Genomic DNA, 15,011 nt, shown 5'->3' on the forward strand with positions numbered 1-15,011 from the left:
GTGGCTGCAGGATTTGGCTTTTGATCGCTGGCCAAAGAGCAGATCGCGCAGGGCACCGAATAAATAGCCCGTGCTGTGATCGCGCGCTGTGGCTTGGCCGGAATGAATTCATTTGCGCCACGTGATGCAGCGAGAGCGATCCCCTTCTCGCCGAGAAACCCAGCGAGGAACGAGCCACACCAGATTCCATGCTGCAGATGGTTCCCAGCCGCACCCGGCGGCAGCCTCGCCATCTAGCAGTTGTCGCCCTGTCGTGCCATCGCAGTTGACTGGGATTCGCTCTTGCTCCGCGCTTCTGGCCCTATGCTCCAGGCAACGTCTGCGACGAGTCGTATGCAGATCGAGGATCTGATTGCTGTGAGTCTGCTTGGTTCCCACGCGCCCGAAACAGTTCCAAACAAGCTGTCTGATGGCCGATACCGCGGGGCCGCACCTGCCAGCACGTTGCCAGGACGGGTGCACCAACTCCAGTCTCACGCATATGTCAACTCTGCAGGTGGCCGAGCAAGATCTCGCCGCAGCGCGTTTCGATGACGCTGAGAGGTGTGGGAAACCGAGTCACCAATGCGCTTCGTCTGGCACTGCGAAGATGGGGCTCGACGCCTCGACGAGAATCCGCCATTCCTCTGCAGCATACCACACTGACGTGCTGTCGACCCCTTGATTTGAAACAGTGCCATCTACTCGGCCCAGCGCCTCGCTACCTCGGGTGGCGAGTTTGGTCATTTGGCAAGGTACGTCCCATCGGATTCAGTTCCAAGCGCGTCCTTGCGATACGGCTGCCCGTGATCCTTCCTTGCACTCTGACTGTCCCGTTCTGATCAAACTATCGCCTCTGCTCTGGCGAATGCTTCGGCAGGCTCTATGTACTTCAAGGGTTCTGTATGTCCAAGGTCGTTCCGGGTGCCTGTGTCCATGATGGCCACGAGCCACCACAGCTCCTGGAGACCTTGGTTCCAAGAAAGCACACGATGAATGGCATCATATACGTCATGAAAGCCTTCGATGTCGCCACTAGAAATAGCTGTCCAGACGAAGTTTACAATGTTGCGGTTGCTTTCATGCAAATTTCTCAAATCTCTGCCCATCGCCCCAGCTTTCACCGCGGCGATTCATTGTTTATTGGTCCTCTGAGCGTCCTGGTCGATGCTCTGGAAGCTTCAAACGACCCAGACTGTGAATGGCGCGTATATCTACGATATATGCTTGTGCGGCTTCTTTTGCATTTTGGCACCCACAAACCTCAACCTGCCCCTGGCGTCCATGCACTCCTCAAGAAGGATGTCACCGAGAAGATGCTTGCGGACGCCGCTGCCGAAGCCGAGCGCCAGTGCGAGAAGCTGATGGCGCTGATTCTCAAATGTGATCTTCCTCAGCCAAGCTTGGTGACAACGGTCGTTCGACTCTACGTCGACATATTTGCGAACAAGCCCAAGCTCTCTTCAAGCATCGACACCTGGAAAGCCAAATCGTGGACTCTGTATATCATGGCGTCCATCGAAATGCTGAGACGCGAAGTCTCTCAGAGCAATCCACGAACAGCCGCCAAAGTCGAGGAGCTCGCCAAAGCCGTCCAAGCGCTGTCCGCCAGCAACTCGGCCAAGACCACCACCTTTGGTATCTCGCTCAACCAGGTCAAGATAGAGACCGCCCAGCTGGCCGTTGATTGCAAAATGTCCGCCATTGCACACCAGCTCCTCGGCGCAACTTCCCAGTCGCTCTGCACCCCGACCGAGGCAGTGCTTCAAAAGTTCATTCACATCCAGCTTAAATACCGGACTCAAAACAGCGCCTTGACACTTGACGAGCGCCTGGAACTTATGCGCGAGACCAAGAGTGTGTTGGAGAGTGCGCTGCAGCAGCGACAGGATCCAAGACTGGTCTGCGACATTGTCGTTATGGGCTGGAACCTGGCTATCCCAATCTTCAAGACGGAGCACAGGAAAATGCTCACGGACTACATGCTCGCTCTGCGCCAGGGCCTGGCTCTTTCACCCAACATACTCCCCGTCCTGGCCGGCCAAATCGAGTACGAGCTTTCCAAGGTACAGTCATTGATGGCAGAGGACATTGCTGTGTATCTTGACATATCATTGTGGTTCGCGCTGACTGTTGTTTCATGACATGCACCCCCTCGCGTCGGTGTTTTGTTCAACAGAACTATCAGGATCAGGGGCTAGCTATCCTAGCGCTCAAGCACAACTCCGAGTGCTCCAGACTCATGCCGCCGGGAAGGTGCTCTCATTTTGTAAAGAGACAGCACAACCAGCTTCTCGGCTCGAAAGTAGTCGAGGCAAAGGATGAAGTTGCAATCGGTACCGTGTGCGATGTTATTGCCACCTTGATGAGCCAGATGACTGGATGTGCTGCATGAATGATATCCTGCTAGGTAGAGCTTCGATCGATCGGTACCTGGATTCCATCGTGCTTATCAGTATGCTCCGATTCACAGCCGCGGCATACTCGCTCTATAGCCAGGCGATTGCTGAGCCGGACGTGCAGCTGTTTGCTCGGCTATTAGAAAAGTCGATCAGTGCATTGGACACGGTCAGTATGGTGGCCTGTTTGGCGATAAGCATAGATTCTGGGGATGCCGGAATGATTTATGGCTGACAAGCAACTTGCGTCCAGAACTTTGATCCACTAGGATACCGCCACGTCGATTCCGGTTTCTCGTTTGGTACCCAGATTGCCCTCCAGCTAAGCATTCCGCTGGAGTCCGCCATATATGTGTTTGATGATCTTATGCAGCTCGCCCGAACAAGGCTCGAGAGCGTCGGATTCAACCGAGATCTGGAAGGCGTCCACGAGCTCTCTCTGATCACGATCTACATTGCTTCTCGGACTCTGGAGATGATCCAGCAATACCAGTCGAGCCCCGAGCCGGACTCGAGCTGCATGAACTTTATTTTGGCCGATAGCCATCTGACCCAGGGGATCTGCCTTTGGAACATCTCGGAGATTCTCGAGCAGCTTCCAGTTGCCGACCGCGAGACGCAGGAAGCCTTGTCCAAGCGGCTGATGGTGCCATTTGTGGAAGTGCAGCAACTCGGAGCTGTAACCGGATGCGCCGAGCTCGTTTACAATGCCGCTGTGGCCCTGTGGAACTGCATTGTCCGATCTGAGATCCCACGCGAAGTCCTATCGCCGCCGTGCTGGACCGACAAGCTACGAGCCGTGCTCGAGGCTATGCAAAAGCAGAGTCTGGACGACAAGGACGTGTACGCCTGTCTCGCATCACTGCTGTGCCGGAATATGCTGGACATCCACGAACAGGCAGTTGCGATGGCGGCCGCAGCCGCGGAGCAATCCGCTGCTGCCGAGCCCGCCTCGGCAAAGGGCACCAAAGGAGCCAATGCACGACCAGCCAAATCGCCCGCCTCGGGCAAAGACGCTGGGGCATCAAGCGGATCAGGAACTTCGAATGCAGCGGCGGGGCTGGGGGCTGCGGGTCTCAAGCTTCTCGAGGATATATGCAAGAAGGGTCTTGATTGCCGACAATGCCCGCCGTTGGAAAAATCAATCTTGGCCGAGGTGCTTGGCGGACTGCAGGTTTCGAAAGGCGGCGCCCCAGTGTTTGACGGCGATGTCTCCGTCAAGATAATCATTCTGCAATCCGAACCAACAAAGAAAATCCCCAGAGAAACCATCGACGCCTGCTATCTCGCGCTGAGCGAGCGTGCACGCTCGGCATCGGTCCAAGTAGATGCGTTCCTGATGCTCGATTTGTGGCAAAGGCTCGCGATCCTGGCCCTGCAAAACAAATATCTAGATATCGCCGTGCGATCGACCGAGTACATGCTGCAGTATTTGCGAGGCAAGTTGCTGCACCAGTGGCAGTTTGTGGGCGAGATCCTGCACGGCTACTCTATGCTGCAGATGCTGCAATTGGAAGAGCACGGATACCCCATCGACGAGATTTTCTTGAAGGGATCCAAGAGCCTGCTCAATGCGATTGCCTTGACCAAGATCACAAAGCGCAGCGCCGATGCCACTCTCGCTCTTCAATATCTCTGGAGCTTGGCGCAGCCCTTTGTTGGGAGAAACTCGCGAAAAGTCCTCAACCAGACTCTGATGTACTATCTCAAGCTGTTCCCCAAACTGGACTGGGTCGTTGAGAAGCACAGCTCCATTCACTCGAGCGGTGGCAGCATCCTGAAAAAGGTGTCGCCAATCCTGATTGGTCGCGAAGCCGAAGTAGCATCGTATCATCTCCTGATGCTCGCTCTCGAGGCGTGCCATGATTACGGCGATCCCCAGGCTGGGCTGAGGGCAGCTGATTATGCACTCAAGCTGTACTCAGACTCATGCGTACTGCCGCAGCCCAGCGTCAGCTTGATGATATGCAAACTCGTGCTCTTGCAGAGGAAGGGCAAGCCGATCAGCATGGGACTGACTCGCGAGCTCGATCCATACCGACAGACAGTTATCTGGCGCTCGCTGATGACCCAGCTTGGTACCACCGAGCTGCAGCGACAGGTTTACCAGGGATTGGTTGGGCTTGGCGAGGTTCTCCATCCACACCGTCTCTGGGAGATTCGATACGGATTCAAGAAATGGAAGGAGCTTCACCGGCAACTCAGCGAAGATTTTGATCGCGTCCTCTTTGAGCTCAGACAGCACCATCGACACTACTTTCCATCAGGTCCAGCTGTAGATCTCAGAATGCCGGGAACGTTTACTGAATCCTCGGAGATGCGCATGTACCTTCACGCTTTGCTTATGGATGTGCGAGAGTATGGCGACAGTGTGGGCCTTGGAAAATCCAGGGACGAGCTCAAGGAAACCCTTGCGGTGTACAAAAAGAAGGTTACCCATCTGATGATCTTCCTGATCAGCTCTGCCACGGACAAGCACAAGGACATCCACAAGTTGGAGAATGAGCACTACACCGCCTTCGAATGGCCCCTGGGCGTGAAGCCGTGGCTGAAGAATGCTGTACAAAGTGTCGAGAGCCAGTATGATCTGAAGGGGACATTCGAAGCCCTGGTGCCCCAGCTCATCTGTCTCTCCAACACCATGATGGACATGCGTGCCTACAAAGACGCCTTCCCACTCAGTCTCTTTGCTGAGCTGTGCATCACAGCCTTTGATCAAGGTGTTTTCAATCGCATCGCCCTCTGGACGCTCCTGCTCGACCGAAGTTATGCACTGACGCAGATGGGTCTCTTGACCGAGGCCACCCAACTGCTGTTGACGGCGACTACAATCTACGAGCTCAGCTTGAAAACACTCACGACGCTGTCGGCCTCCATCTTCAACCACCTGCAGTCACAGGCCCTCAACCTGACGCTGGCCAACGTTCTGGTCGACAACGGGTTTCTGGTGATCTACATCAGCAAGTTGCTCATGAAGATGGAGATGACAGTGATACTTCGGCGCTGGGTGGCGCAGCTGGTTCTCGATGGCGTCCTTCGAAGCTATCCGAACGCCAACTACCCAGAATCCGATGCCCTAGACAACTGTTTCTATGCACCTTTGGTCTTGGTTTGGTTTGATTTCTTCCGATCAAGAACCTTTGCCACAGGATACGACAATCTCTTGCTGGACATGCTCCGAGCGACAATCAACAGCGTGATTGTGGATTCAGATCTGCAGGACCTGTGTGATTTGCTTGGAAAGCTCACCAAGGCACAGGAAGCGACACAGTATTCACAGCAAAGCTCGATCTATGCTCCAAACAGCGCCTGTGAGCCCAACCCTGATTCTGCTGCGATCCCTGGCCGCAGAGGGGAGAAATCATACTTGTATCTGATTCGCAAGCTTCATCTGGCCGACGTACTGCTCTGCCTGAAGCTCAAGATCATCCAGCTCAGGTGCCAGCAAGATATCAGATACATCGACACGGACGTGTTCCGGTGTGCTCACGACGATGCGGTGCTCACCTTCCAGGAGATTATCAGCATGACGCGGCAGGTTCTCGATCTCCCGGCACTGATGGCCCAGTACACCTCTTTTTCGATCGAGACAATAGCAATGCTGAATCTGTCGCTTGACTCGGATACACAGCGCAAACTCATCATCGACACGATCTTCATGAACGAGGGTCTTCTCCAGGAGTGCAAGGTGTTTATCGAGAGCGACAGGGCTGCACATGACCCGGAGGTGTATGCCGAATATGTTGGCTTTGTCCTGAGCCAGTGCTGGTTGTATGTTGCCGTCCTCAACGCCATACCTCCGCCAAGCGATAAACCCATCACCGTGGACGAACCCGAGCGGATAATCGAGCGCTACGACTCAATTCTGAACAACACGCCAACAGTTTATGTCACATGGATGACCCTGCTCTCCAAGATTCCCAGTCTGATCGAAGAGTGGCTCCGTCCGCTTCTGGAGAAGGGCGGACATCATCTACCCCCAGAGCATCTATCCACCGTGCACTACCTCATCGCTCGGGCCATAGCCGTCCAAATCGATGCTGAACACGAGACACAGACGGAGGTATCTGAAGAGCCTCAGCCTGCATGGGATTGGTCCAAGCTCCACGAGCACCTTTCACATGCCATCAACCACTATAGTCATCCAAAGAATCGCTTGGAGATCCTGATTCAGGGAATCGAAATGATCTTGACATTCAACAAGCGCAAAGAGGTTGTTTCGGACAGTCAGTTGTTCTGGTGGGTATGCTGTCCGATTGCCCAGATATCGGGCGCATTGCTTGGTCACTGTCATCGAGCAGGCACAGACTAATGGTGCCGCGTTCATCGACAGCCTCATCGCTTTGCTTCAGGCAGCGCAAACCTTTTCCGCCTATGGCGATATAATCATCTCCACAAACCTCAAAAACGATATCACGCAGCTGGACATATCGCGCGGTAGGCGTGCGGCTGGGCCAGAGCAGCTCGATCTCGCATCCGCTGGAGCGTATGGCTGACAAGACAAACAGGCGCTGACTCGATCGTCGGGACGATGCCAGACAAGGACTCACCGCAGGTTGAGAACGCAATGGACATGTGGAAGTTTCCCTCACTTGGACGCATCAGTGAGATTACCCGCAGGGCAGCAAAGGTAAGCGAGCTTGCCGGCACGGTGGGCGGTCAAACACGCAGCATCTGTGACCGAACGGGAAGTACTTCCCACGGTACAATGTTGACGATGCTCGAAAGCATCGACTGTCGGAATGGGCCCACCAACTCAAACACCACTATTCTCGTGACAGAGATACAGCATTCTGGTGATGCAAACATCTCATGACCGCAAGAGAATATACGGGGCGCTGTGCACCCCAAAGGCCGATCCTGGCGGCAAGATGAAGAAAGAAAAGGACGCATCCGAAAGCTTCGAGGGAACATACACACTCAAAACGGTCGAGATAGAGCCCACCGAGCTCGGGTTCGAAGCCGATCTTCAAGAAGCCGTACACAAACTCCTGAGGCTGATATTTCCTGGTTGGTGAATGCTGTGCCGACGCACTGGTTTGCAGCAACCGCCACACTTGGCATGTGTACCGCGAGTTGCCATCAAAGTGGGATCAATAGGCCTGATTCCTTGTGTGCATGGATCTCGATCTGGTAGAGCCAGCCGCGCCCCCGGCAGAAGGACAGGAGCGGGCAAAATCTCCAAGAGCCAAATCTGCGGCAAAGGATAAGAAGCAGGCGGCGCAGGAGCCCCAGGAGAGCGAGAAGCCGCAGATTTTACTCTGCGCCGACCAAGATGTGTTCCGCATGCCCGTGGAGCACCACATAGCGAGAGTTGTATCCTGCCTGTCGGTGACGCGGGACTTTGGTTAGTTAGCCATCCGAGCCACGAACGCGGCCTCATCCTCGTGTCCGACCAGGGCAGCGGCAGGTCACTCCAGAAGATTAACATGTGTGTTTGGCGACTTGCAGCCTTATCCATTCACGGTGATCGCAGTGATCATCGGGCCGAGCAACTTCAGCAACAGACCCTTGATACTGAAGCCGGAAAAAAGGCGGGCAAGGAAAAGGTCCAAGAGGAGCAAGATTTCCAGCCGATCGAACACCGCTCGCTGAGCTGTAAGCATGGTTTTGGAGGGGGTCTTTGCTTGGAGCTCGCTGACAGCTCCCTCGACTCACGACCATTCTTCCTTATCCTACTCGCGGTGCCGATCGCGGTACTTGTAGGCTTGACGTGCAGCGGCAAGCTCAAGTTCCCGCTGGATAACGAAATCAACAAGATCCTCAAGAGTGGAAACCTGATGATGGACAATCTGCGAATCGGGGCTAGTGCTTTCATGCATATTACCGAAACGGCTCCGGCGCTGCTGGTTGCTGGCGGACGGCCATATCTATCGACAATGCTGACGCCAACGTTCCAAGACACAAGAATGACCAGTGAGTATCCTGGATGATTGACAGGAGTGAGTCGGCCACGCCTTGCTGATTCAGGCAAACCATCGACCGGAAAATAGAGCCCAGAGCGGCGAACCTTGGTGGATTGCGCTGGCGTCCGAAGTTTACTGATTCCCACTCCAATACGACCACCTGCATGCTGCGCCACAGAGCTGCACGCTCTCCTCATGTTCGTGACGAACGAGGAGTGCGGCCTCGAGCCTGACCAGATGGACCCGTGGCCACTGTTTAAGCAGCGGACTAACCGGGACCTCAAGAACATGTCGCTGCGGCTCTCACTGCTGGGCATGAGGTCGGTGTGTGCCCACGTCGGTCCTCCGCTCGCGGACGAGACGGTGCAAGCCATCCTGGCCAAAATATGCGACCACCCGCAAGGCCAGACCCTGCCGGAGATGCTGCACCAGCTCAACGAAAAGCTGCGGACCAATGTGGACCCGGACTCACTCGACGGACTCGCGCCCCGGACGCTGATCTTTTACGGGCTGCCGATTGCCTTTGAGCTGGCATGATTTGGCTGGGGATGCGGAGAGTGGAGCCCGGTGCTGCTTGCGCAAGGGCCGAACGAGCCCCGATAGGCCCAGGTTTAGCGAATGGAGTGAACTGCGTGCACCGCGCCCTGGAATAAAGATCTGGGACAGGAACATGAATGTGCGATCATGGGATGAGACGCAGTCACGGGACGAGGCGTGCTGGCACTCGAACCAAGCGCACACAAACACAGCCGCGACGCGTCCACACACGGCAGCGCGTCTGGAACGCGACACGCGCCGAGAATAGCGCGACGCAACGCGCGTCTGTGCACGCGCCGGGCCAGCCAATCGGCGCCCGCGGCGGCGCTGCGGCTCCTGGCTCGGCCGCCTCAAATCCCCCTCGATCCGGCTGCTGTCCTGTCGGGCATCATCGACACCTTCGACACCATCGACACCTTGGACACCACCCACTCCACCTCCTGCTTCTCGCATCGACCATGGCCGACGACGCTATCCCCCTCTATGGCCTCGACAAGGAGCTGGCCGCCAAGGCTGCTGCCAAGGTTGGTCGTGCACGCTGATGTAGTCGTCGGTGGAGTTGCTTCAGCCGATTGCAGGCGCGATCATGTTTCGGCCATGAAGCGTCCCTCGCTTTTGCTAACCCCGTGGCTTTGATTTCGCTGTCGCCACCGCCGGCCTATGCGTCCATATAACCTTTGTCTGCATCCAGTACGACCCCCAGCGCGAAATCGATGGTAGGTGCCTCCCCGCGTCGACTTTGGCCATGACTCGGGCTTCCTGCCTTTGCGCCATGTCCATGTCCATTTTTGCTTCATGAGGGTCTCTGCGGATCAGCTACGGACAACCCCCTCCGCTCACTCCGAGTGCTGTCTTTGCTAGAACGGCGTGGCTGCATTGCTTGGTTCATCATGTTCACTCGGCTCATCATGTTCACTCGGCTTGCCCACTCCTTGAATCAATAGCCAGGTACTTCATCGAAACCGTCACGAACGAAACATTTCCCTCGAATGACTTCCAGGAGTCGCTCAAGGACGGCGTTCTCCTCTGCAAGGTCATGAACGCTCTTCAGCCTGACGAGAAGCCCATCAAGATCTCGCCGTCCAAGATGCCGTTCAAGCAGATGGAGAACATCAGCAGCTTTTTGGATCGGATGGCTGCCTATGGCGTGCCGGCTCACGACCGATTCCTCACCGTCGACCTCTTTGAAGGCAAGAACATCAACCAGGCAAGTATCCTGCAAACGAGCGTGCACTTTGGCAGCGCCCTGCCCGAAAGGGCGGTGGCAATGGCGCTGTGGGCGGCCGAGTCTTCCGATCCCGACCCCCCCCCCGCCTCCACACCGGCTCCCCTTGCCCCACCGAGTCGAGCCAAGTCCTTTCCCATTTTCCCATTTTCCCACTCGCACTCATTCCCTGTTTTGCATGTCCGAACCGGGCGCAACAGGTCATCGACTCCATCTTTGCGCTCTCTCGCACGGCCAACCGAAACGGCGCCAACGCCCCCTTGCTTGGACCCAAGCTCGCCACCAAGGCCACCCGAACCTTCTCCGAGGATCAGCTTTTGGCCTCTAAGGCTGCGGTGCCCAAGCTGCAGGCGTTCAACTCTGGTGCCACCCAGAAGGGCATCTCCTTTGGGTCCGTACGCCAGGTCTACAACCCCAGCATCGGCACCGGCGACACCTCTGTCACCACAAAGTTCCTGAGCTCCAAGGCCAAGGCCGAGGGCGGCCCCCTGGGCTCCTTTGGTGGCCGACGTGAGATCGGCGGCATCTATCTGGACGGCCCCGTGGACCAGGAAGGAAATGTGGCTGCCGAGGCCGCCGAGTCGGTCGACGTGGTCATCTCCAAGGTGGAGGCTTTGGAAGTGTCGCCGGACGACATCCTGGATTCATATGTCGATGACGAGGAGGAGGAAGTCGTCGTCATTGACGAGTGAGCGCGCACATTCAAGAGCCAGGCTCTGCTGTCGCCTATCTGCTCCGGCCTGCCACCGCCCCCATCGCCATTTTTCGCTACCGTCAAAATCGAGTCCTTGCTGTGTCAACACAGCCCGCCGGAAGCCTCCGACTAATGGGTGCATGCCACCGTTGGATCATTCTCCCACCCCCAACCCGCTCCATCTTCTATTGTAGTCTGTGCAGAATGGGCCGTGACGTCCAGTTGCAGCAGCCACTATCTGATTAGTGAACAAATAAATTCATCTATCGTAATGAGATGACTATCAAACGAGACGTTCATTGAACGCCCCTATGCACACTGCGACTCGGCGTTAAGAATCAACGGTCACTGAGCTTCATTATATTCCACCCTCTTCCTCCACCAGTGCCCTCGCTCGAATATATCAACGACATGAGTCCGACTGGCCGAATCGGAGTCACACCAGCCCATCGCCAGGCCATGGCCGGCGAAGTGGGCCGAGCCACGCAGTTTTCAAAGCCTTGGACTGCGCTAATGTAGTGCGATTTGGCCCCACAAGACTAAAAGGAGATGCTCTTCCCGTTCACGGTCGCGGATCAATCAACTCATCAACCACAGCTATCGATCCGGATTGGTAAATTGGCGTTAGAGCTTTGTCGGCCAAAGCAAGTCAATGACACTGTCGCAGACATGATACGACGGACAGGCCATGTGCCTCAAAAGCGGCTCGCCACTCACATCAAGGTGTTGTATGACTGGAGTCTGTTGTTGTAGTCAACTCGAGTTGTCATGCCATCGCAATTAAAGTCTGAGTTCTTGAACCAAAGCACATCTGTACCACGGAATGCGTTAGTGGTCACTGATGATGGTCGAGATAAGGTCTCCGCTTCTCCACTTCGTAGACCAACACGGCCCGGCAATGGCCCTGGATAGCATCATAGCTTACTCCCGCTGTAGTCTATTCCGGTGCACTTGGAGCCCTAAAACACAAAATATCACAGTCAGGACGATAATGATCTTGTCTGAAGCTTATGCAAAGCTCCGGGCCCTCCTTTTCTCGCTATGGCGAGTCTCTCAGTGGACTGGTGCATACAAAGCAGGATAAGCAACTGCCTCTAGCGAGACCCACCGGCTTGTTGTCACGGACAAAGGTCATGACGACAGGAATGGCGCTTGGGATGCCGTAACTCACTTCGACCGGGCGCATCAGGTATGCAAACGGAGGGAGCATGCATGAATCACAGCTGCAAGTCCATCGGGGCCAAGTGCTGGTTAGAGAGCGAGCCGAACATGCGGTGCCCACGCATCTCTCTGAGTTTCGGCGGGACAGTAGTATATTCAGAGTGATTGCGATTTGTTTCAACGAGGTACTCACCTGGAAGGGTACGAGTTGAAAGCGAGGCGTTTGTTGTAGTCGACACGAGGGTTCATGCCATCGCAATCAAAGTCAGTATTCTTGAAATAGAGAGTATCTGGAGCCACAGCGAATTCAAAAAAAACATGGCGAAATTCGAATCAGCGGTGCGGACATCTACCGCATTCAGGAGTCTCATATCCGAGTCACGAGCGACGAAAGAATCACTGTCGGATTGATGGAACTTACTGCCGCCATAGTCGATTCCAGTGCATTCCGAGTTCTGTGGAAGCGCGAGAATGAATAGCGCAGAGGCATCAGTCAAAGTGGAGCGGACCTGCAAGCAATAAGACAGTCCACATTCGCCCCCTGAGGCAGAAAACGACCCACTTGCAATTCACGGTAAGAGGAGACGCGAGCAAAACACAGCAGCAAGAGAACATATTTACAGGCCGGATGTCCTTGATGGAGCTCATGACAGGAGTGATGGCGCTTGGAATTCCGTAGCTGACTTCGACAGGGCGAGTGAGGAAGGAGTATGGAGGAAGATTGCACGATTTGGATATGTTGCAGCTAGCGGTGGAGGCGATGTGCAGGGGCCACGAGCCCGAAAGGTAGCAGAGTCAGTCTCGCAGGCGACCACATGGCGGCAATTCCATCTGTCATTAGCGTTGATGCACTCGATACAGGGCACAATGAGCTTGCGATGCTGTTCCTGCGCGCTGGCCAGATCAAAGGGCGACATCATGCATCAAGCTTACGTGGCAGGCAAGATACCAGAACCCAGCCTCATGTTGTAGTTGACGCTCGTCTTTGAGCCATCGCAGGAAAAGTCAATGTTGTAGAACCACAGCGTCTCTGTTGGGCAATCGAGAAGGTCGCTGTCAGTGCGAACGCATCTTGAGGCAAGGGTGAGGGATAGGAGCAAAAATATCGACTGGACCATCATAAAAGCCGAGCACTCACGTCCGCCATAGTCGATGCCCGTACAGCGAGATCCCTGGACCGAGCAAAGCAAACCATAGTGGCATATCGTGTCAGCGAACCATCGGCCACCCCCCGGCCTCACCGATGCCGATGCATATTCACCAGCATCGCGGGCTGTTCGAGCAAATACAATCAAGCAGCCAATGCCTCGCACCTGTCTGTTGTCCATGACGAAGGTTGCGACCGAAGGAGTACTTCCACCGAAGATGACTTCGACCGGCTGTCCAGTACCCGTTACCAAGAATGGCGGGAGGGAGCAGACTTGACCGCACCTAGAGTTATTGTATTGTCCAGGGTGGGTGGTTAGGTTCCGGAGTCAGTCACAGGTGCTTTGAGAAACAGGAAGCGCTATCGCAATCGAGCCCTCTCGATGGCCAATAGAGCTATGAGGGTGTCGCTGAGACAGGATCGGTTTGAGATGGACTCACGTGGCAGGATATTGATCCCCAGTTCCCTGACGCAGGTTGTAGTCGACCCTAGTCTTGGAGCCATCGCAGCCAAAGTCGATGTTGTAGAACCACAGTGCGACTGTTGAAGTGGAAGAGGGGTAATCAAAAAGAGCGTCCTCCTCTCCCAGAACCCTCATCGCCGACGGCGCACCCGATGGCGTCGGTGGAGGAAGCCTTGGATGCACGATTCACGACATAAATGTCGCGACTTTTGCAGGTTGCAGTCGGTACGGCCAAGGTCGCGAGCAGTCGATGCGCTTACCTCCGGAATAATCGACAGCGCTACAGCGAGTTCCCTTGAGCAGAGCACGAACGAGCGTCAGGCCCCCACCATACCAGACCCCTAGTTTGTCTCTCAATCGCGGAGCCAGTCATCGACAACACGGGCGTAGATGTACGCGATAGAGCAAGTGGAAATGCATACCGCGCCGGTATTCTTGATAAAGGTCTGAGCGGGTGCGATGGCGGAAGGAATGCCATAGCTGACTTCGACAGGAAAGCCGACTCCAGTGGACGTGAAGGGGGGTGCTGGGCATTGCGCTCTCACCAGAGCCTGTATGAAATGAGGAAGCGTGCTGCCTCAGTATCGATGGGCAGGGTGCCGTTGGAGCATCATGCATCACGAACTCTCTCAATAAAACCGCCGATGCCGCAGGAGCAGCTGTACCTGGTGGGCACCAAGGATCAGGAGAATGGCTTGGATTGATCTCAGGGTCATGGCGGCGCAGAAATGGGTGCGGGTAGCTGGGGTTTCGGTTCGTTTGAGCCCTCGAGAAGCGAGGCGGAAACCAAGGGTGCAATCCCCTCTTTTAGCACCTCGCGAAGTCTGATGCGCTGGCCGGGTTGGCTGACCATCTGGCGGGTTTCGAGCGGATGGGCTGGATCCTGCGCACTGAGGGGGGAGACGCAGTCCCGCGGATAACAACGGAGTCTCGCTCGAATGTCTCTCTCCCAGGGCTTGCACAATGCAACGACACCCGTGGGACTCATGCCCAAACGCATTTGAGATTCGCGCCCAATGTACCCAGGAGGCAACAGATGGGGTTTGTTCATGCGTCCCCCTTGCCCATTCGCCCGCCAACCCCCGCCCCTCTCCATCGCGGGCAATCTGCAGAGATCCAGCTTGGCCTGGCACGGTTTTCGCAAGAAAACAATATGAACCGGAGCACCCTGCTTGTGATGAGTGTGTGATGATTGCGATGTTGAAGGGACGGCCACCCTCTCGGAGCATTGATGCTCGGACTTGCTGGAGGCAAAACCCACCGCCAATATACCTGCAGAGTCAAACCCCCCCCCCATCCAATTCCAAGATGAATACAGTGTCAAGCCTGCATGCAAGAGGATCAGACCCCACAGCCTCCAAAACTCAAAACGGTGTGGCGGACCAAGGCGGGAAGTGATGGGATTTGGATGGGTTGTTCATTGACGACCCCCACGAGCCAATCCATCGGGCCAAGCGAATCAAGATTGGGGGATGTGGATGGCGCCAGGACAGAGGCGGT

General features: G+C 55.6%; 3 protein-coding genes across 3 annotated transcripts; 2 read left to right on the forward strand and 1 right to left on the reverse strand.

The window, feature by feature from the left end:
* Positions 1 to 303: 303 nt before the first annotated feature.
* On the forward strand, positions 304 to 8,908 carry BJ171DRAFT_628680 (uncharacterized protein; the record flags this gene model as incomplete). Its single annotated transcript, XM_053115576.1, has 13 exons — positions 304 to 357; positions 392 to 543; positions 675 to 734; positions 860 to 2,077; positions 2,394 to 2,547; positions 2,632 to 6,621; positions 6,680 to 6,815; positions 6,887 to 7,008; positions 7,160 to 7,388; positions 7,516 to 7,725; positions 7,830 to 7,976; positions 8,085 to 8,294; positions 8,463 to 8,908. The coding sequence occupies 13 exons, from the start codon at positions 304 to 306 to the stop codon at positions 8,819 to 8,821; spliced, it is 7,041 nt and encodes a 2,346-aa protein (XP_052964334.1). The 3' UTR covers positions 8,822 to 8,908.
* A 310-nt stretch (positions 8,909 to 9,218) lies between these two features.
* BJ171DRAFT_188174 (calponin domain-containing protein) lies at positions 9,219 to 11,054 on the forward strand. Its single transcript, XM_053106152.1, has 4 exons — positions 9,219 to 9,345; positions 9,513 to 9,537; positions 9,766 to 10,028; positions 10,247 to 11,054. Exons 1-4 carry the CDS (start codon positions 9,280 to 9,282, stop codon positions 10,736 to 10,738), a joined length of 846 nt encoding a protein of 281 aa, XP_052964335.1. The 5' UTR covers positions 9,219 to 9,279; the 3' UTR covers positions 10,739 to 11,054.
* Position 11,055: 1 nt separating this feature from the next.
* On the reverse strand, positions 11,056 to 13,763 carry BJ171DRAFT_188194 (uncharacterized protein). The gene is made up of 11 exons (XM_053106153.1): positions 13,489 to 13,763; positions 13,215 to 13,332; positions 13,040 to 13,073; positions 12,835 to 12,931; positions 12,523 to 12,646; positions 12,323 to 12,356; positions 12,095 to 12,191; positions 11,849 to 11,963; positions 11,666 to 11,699; positions 11,458 to 11,551; positions 11,056 to 11,337 (listed from the first exon to the last, which is right to left on the reverse strand). Exons 1-11 carry the CDS (start codon positions 13,644 to 13,646, stop codon positions 11,328 to 11,330), a joined length of 915 nt encoding a protein of 304 aa, XP_052964336.1. The 5' UTR covers positions 13,647 to 13,763; the 3' UTR covers positions 11,056 to 11,327.
* Between the last annotated feature and the right edge of the window lie 1,248 nt (positions 13,764 to 15,011).

This window comes from Polychytrium aggregatum, assembly GCF_025602895.1.
Source record: "Polychytrium aggregatum strain JEL109 chromosome Unknown BJ171scaffold_33, whole genome shotgun sequence".
Classification (NCBI taxonomy): Eukaryota; Fungi; Chytridiomycota; class Chytridiomycetes; order Polychytriales; genus Polychytrium; species Polychytrium aggregatum.

Excerpts from the sequence above, each read along its gene's own strand:
- BJ171DRAFT_188194 (XM_053106153.1), bottom strand. The coding sequence starts at position 13,646 with ATGAGGGTTCTGGGAGAGGAGGACGCTCTTTTTGATTACCCCTCTTCC. Across the intron at positions 12,932-13,039 it reads GGGCATCGACTATGGCGGAC|AGACGCTGTGGTTCTACAAC; the intron begins GTGAGTGCTCGG and ends ATTGCCCAACAG. Across the intron at positions 12,192-12,322 it reads TGGAATCGACTATGGCGGCA|ATACTCTCTATTTCAAGAAT; the intron begins GTAAGTTCCATC and ends CTGTGGCTCCAG.
- BJ171DRAFT_188174 (XM_053106152.1), top strand. The coding sequence starts at position 9,280 with ATGGCCGACGACGCTATCCCCCTCTATGGCCTCGACAAGGAGCTGGCC. Across the intron at positions 9,346-9,512 it reads CCGCCAAGGCTGCTGCCAAG|TACGACCCCCAGCGCGAAAT; the intron begins GTTGGTCGTGCA and ends GTCTGCATCCAG. Across the intron at positions 9,538-9,765 it reads CCCCCAGCGCGAAATCGATG|CCAGGTACTTCATCGAAACC; the intron begins GTAGGTGCCTCC and ends TTGAATCAATAG.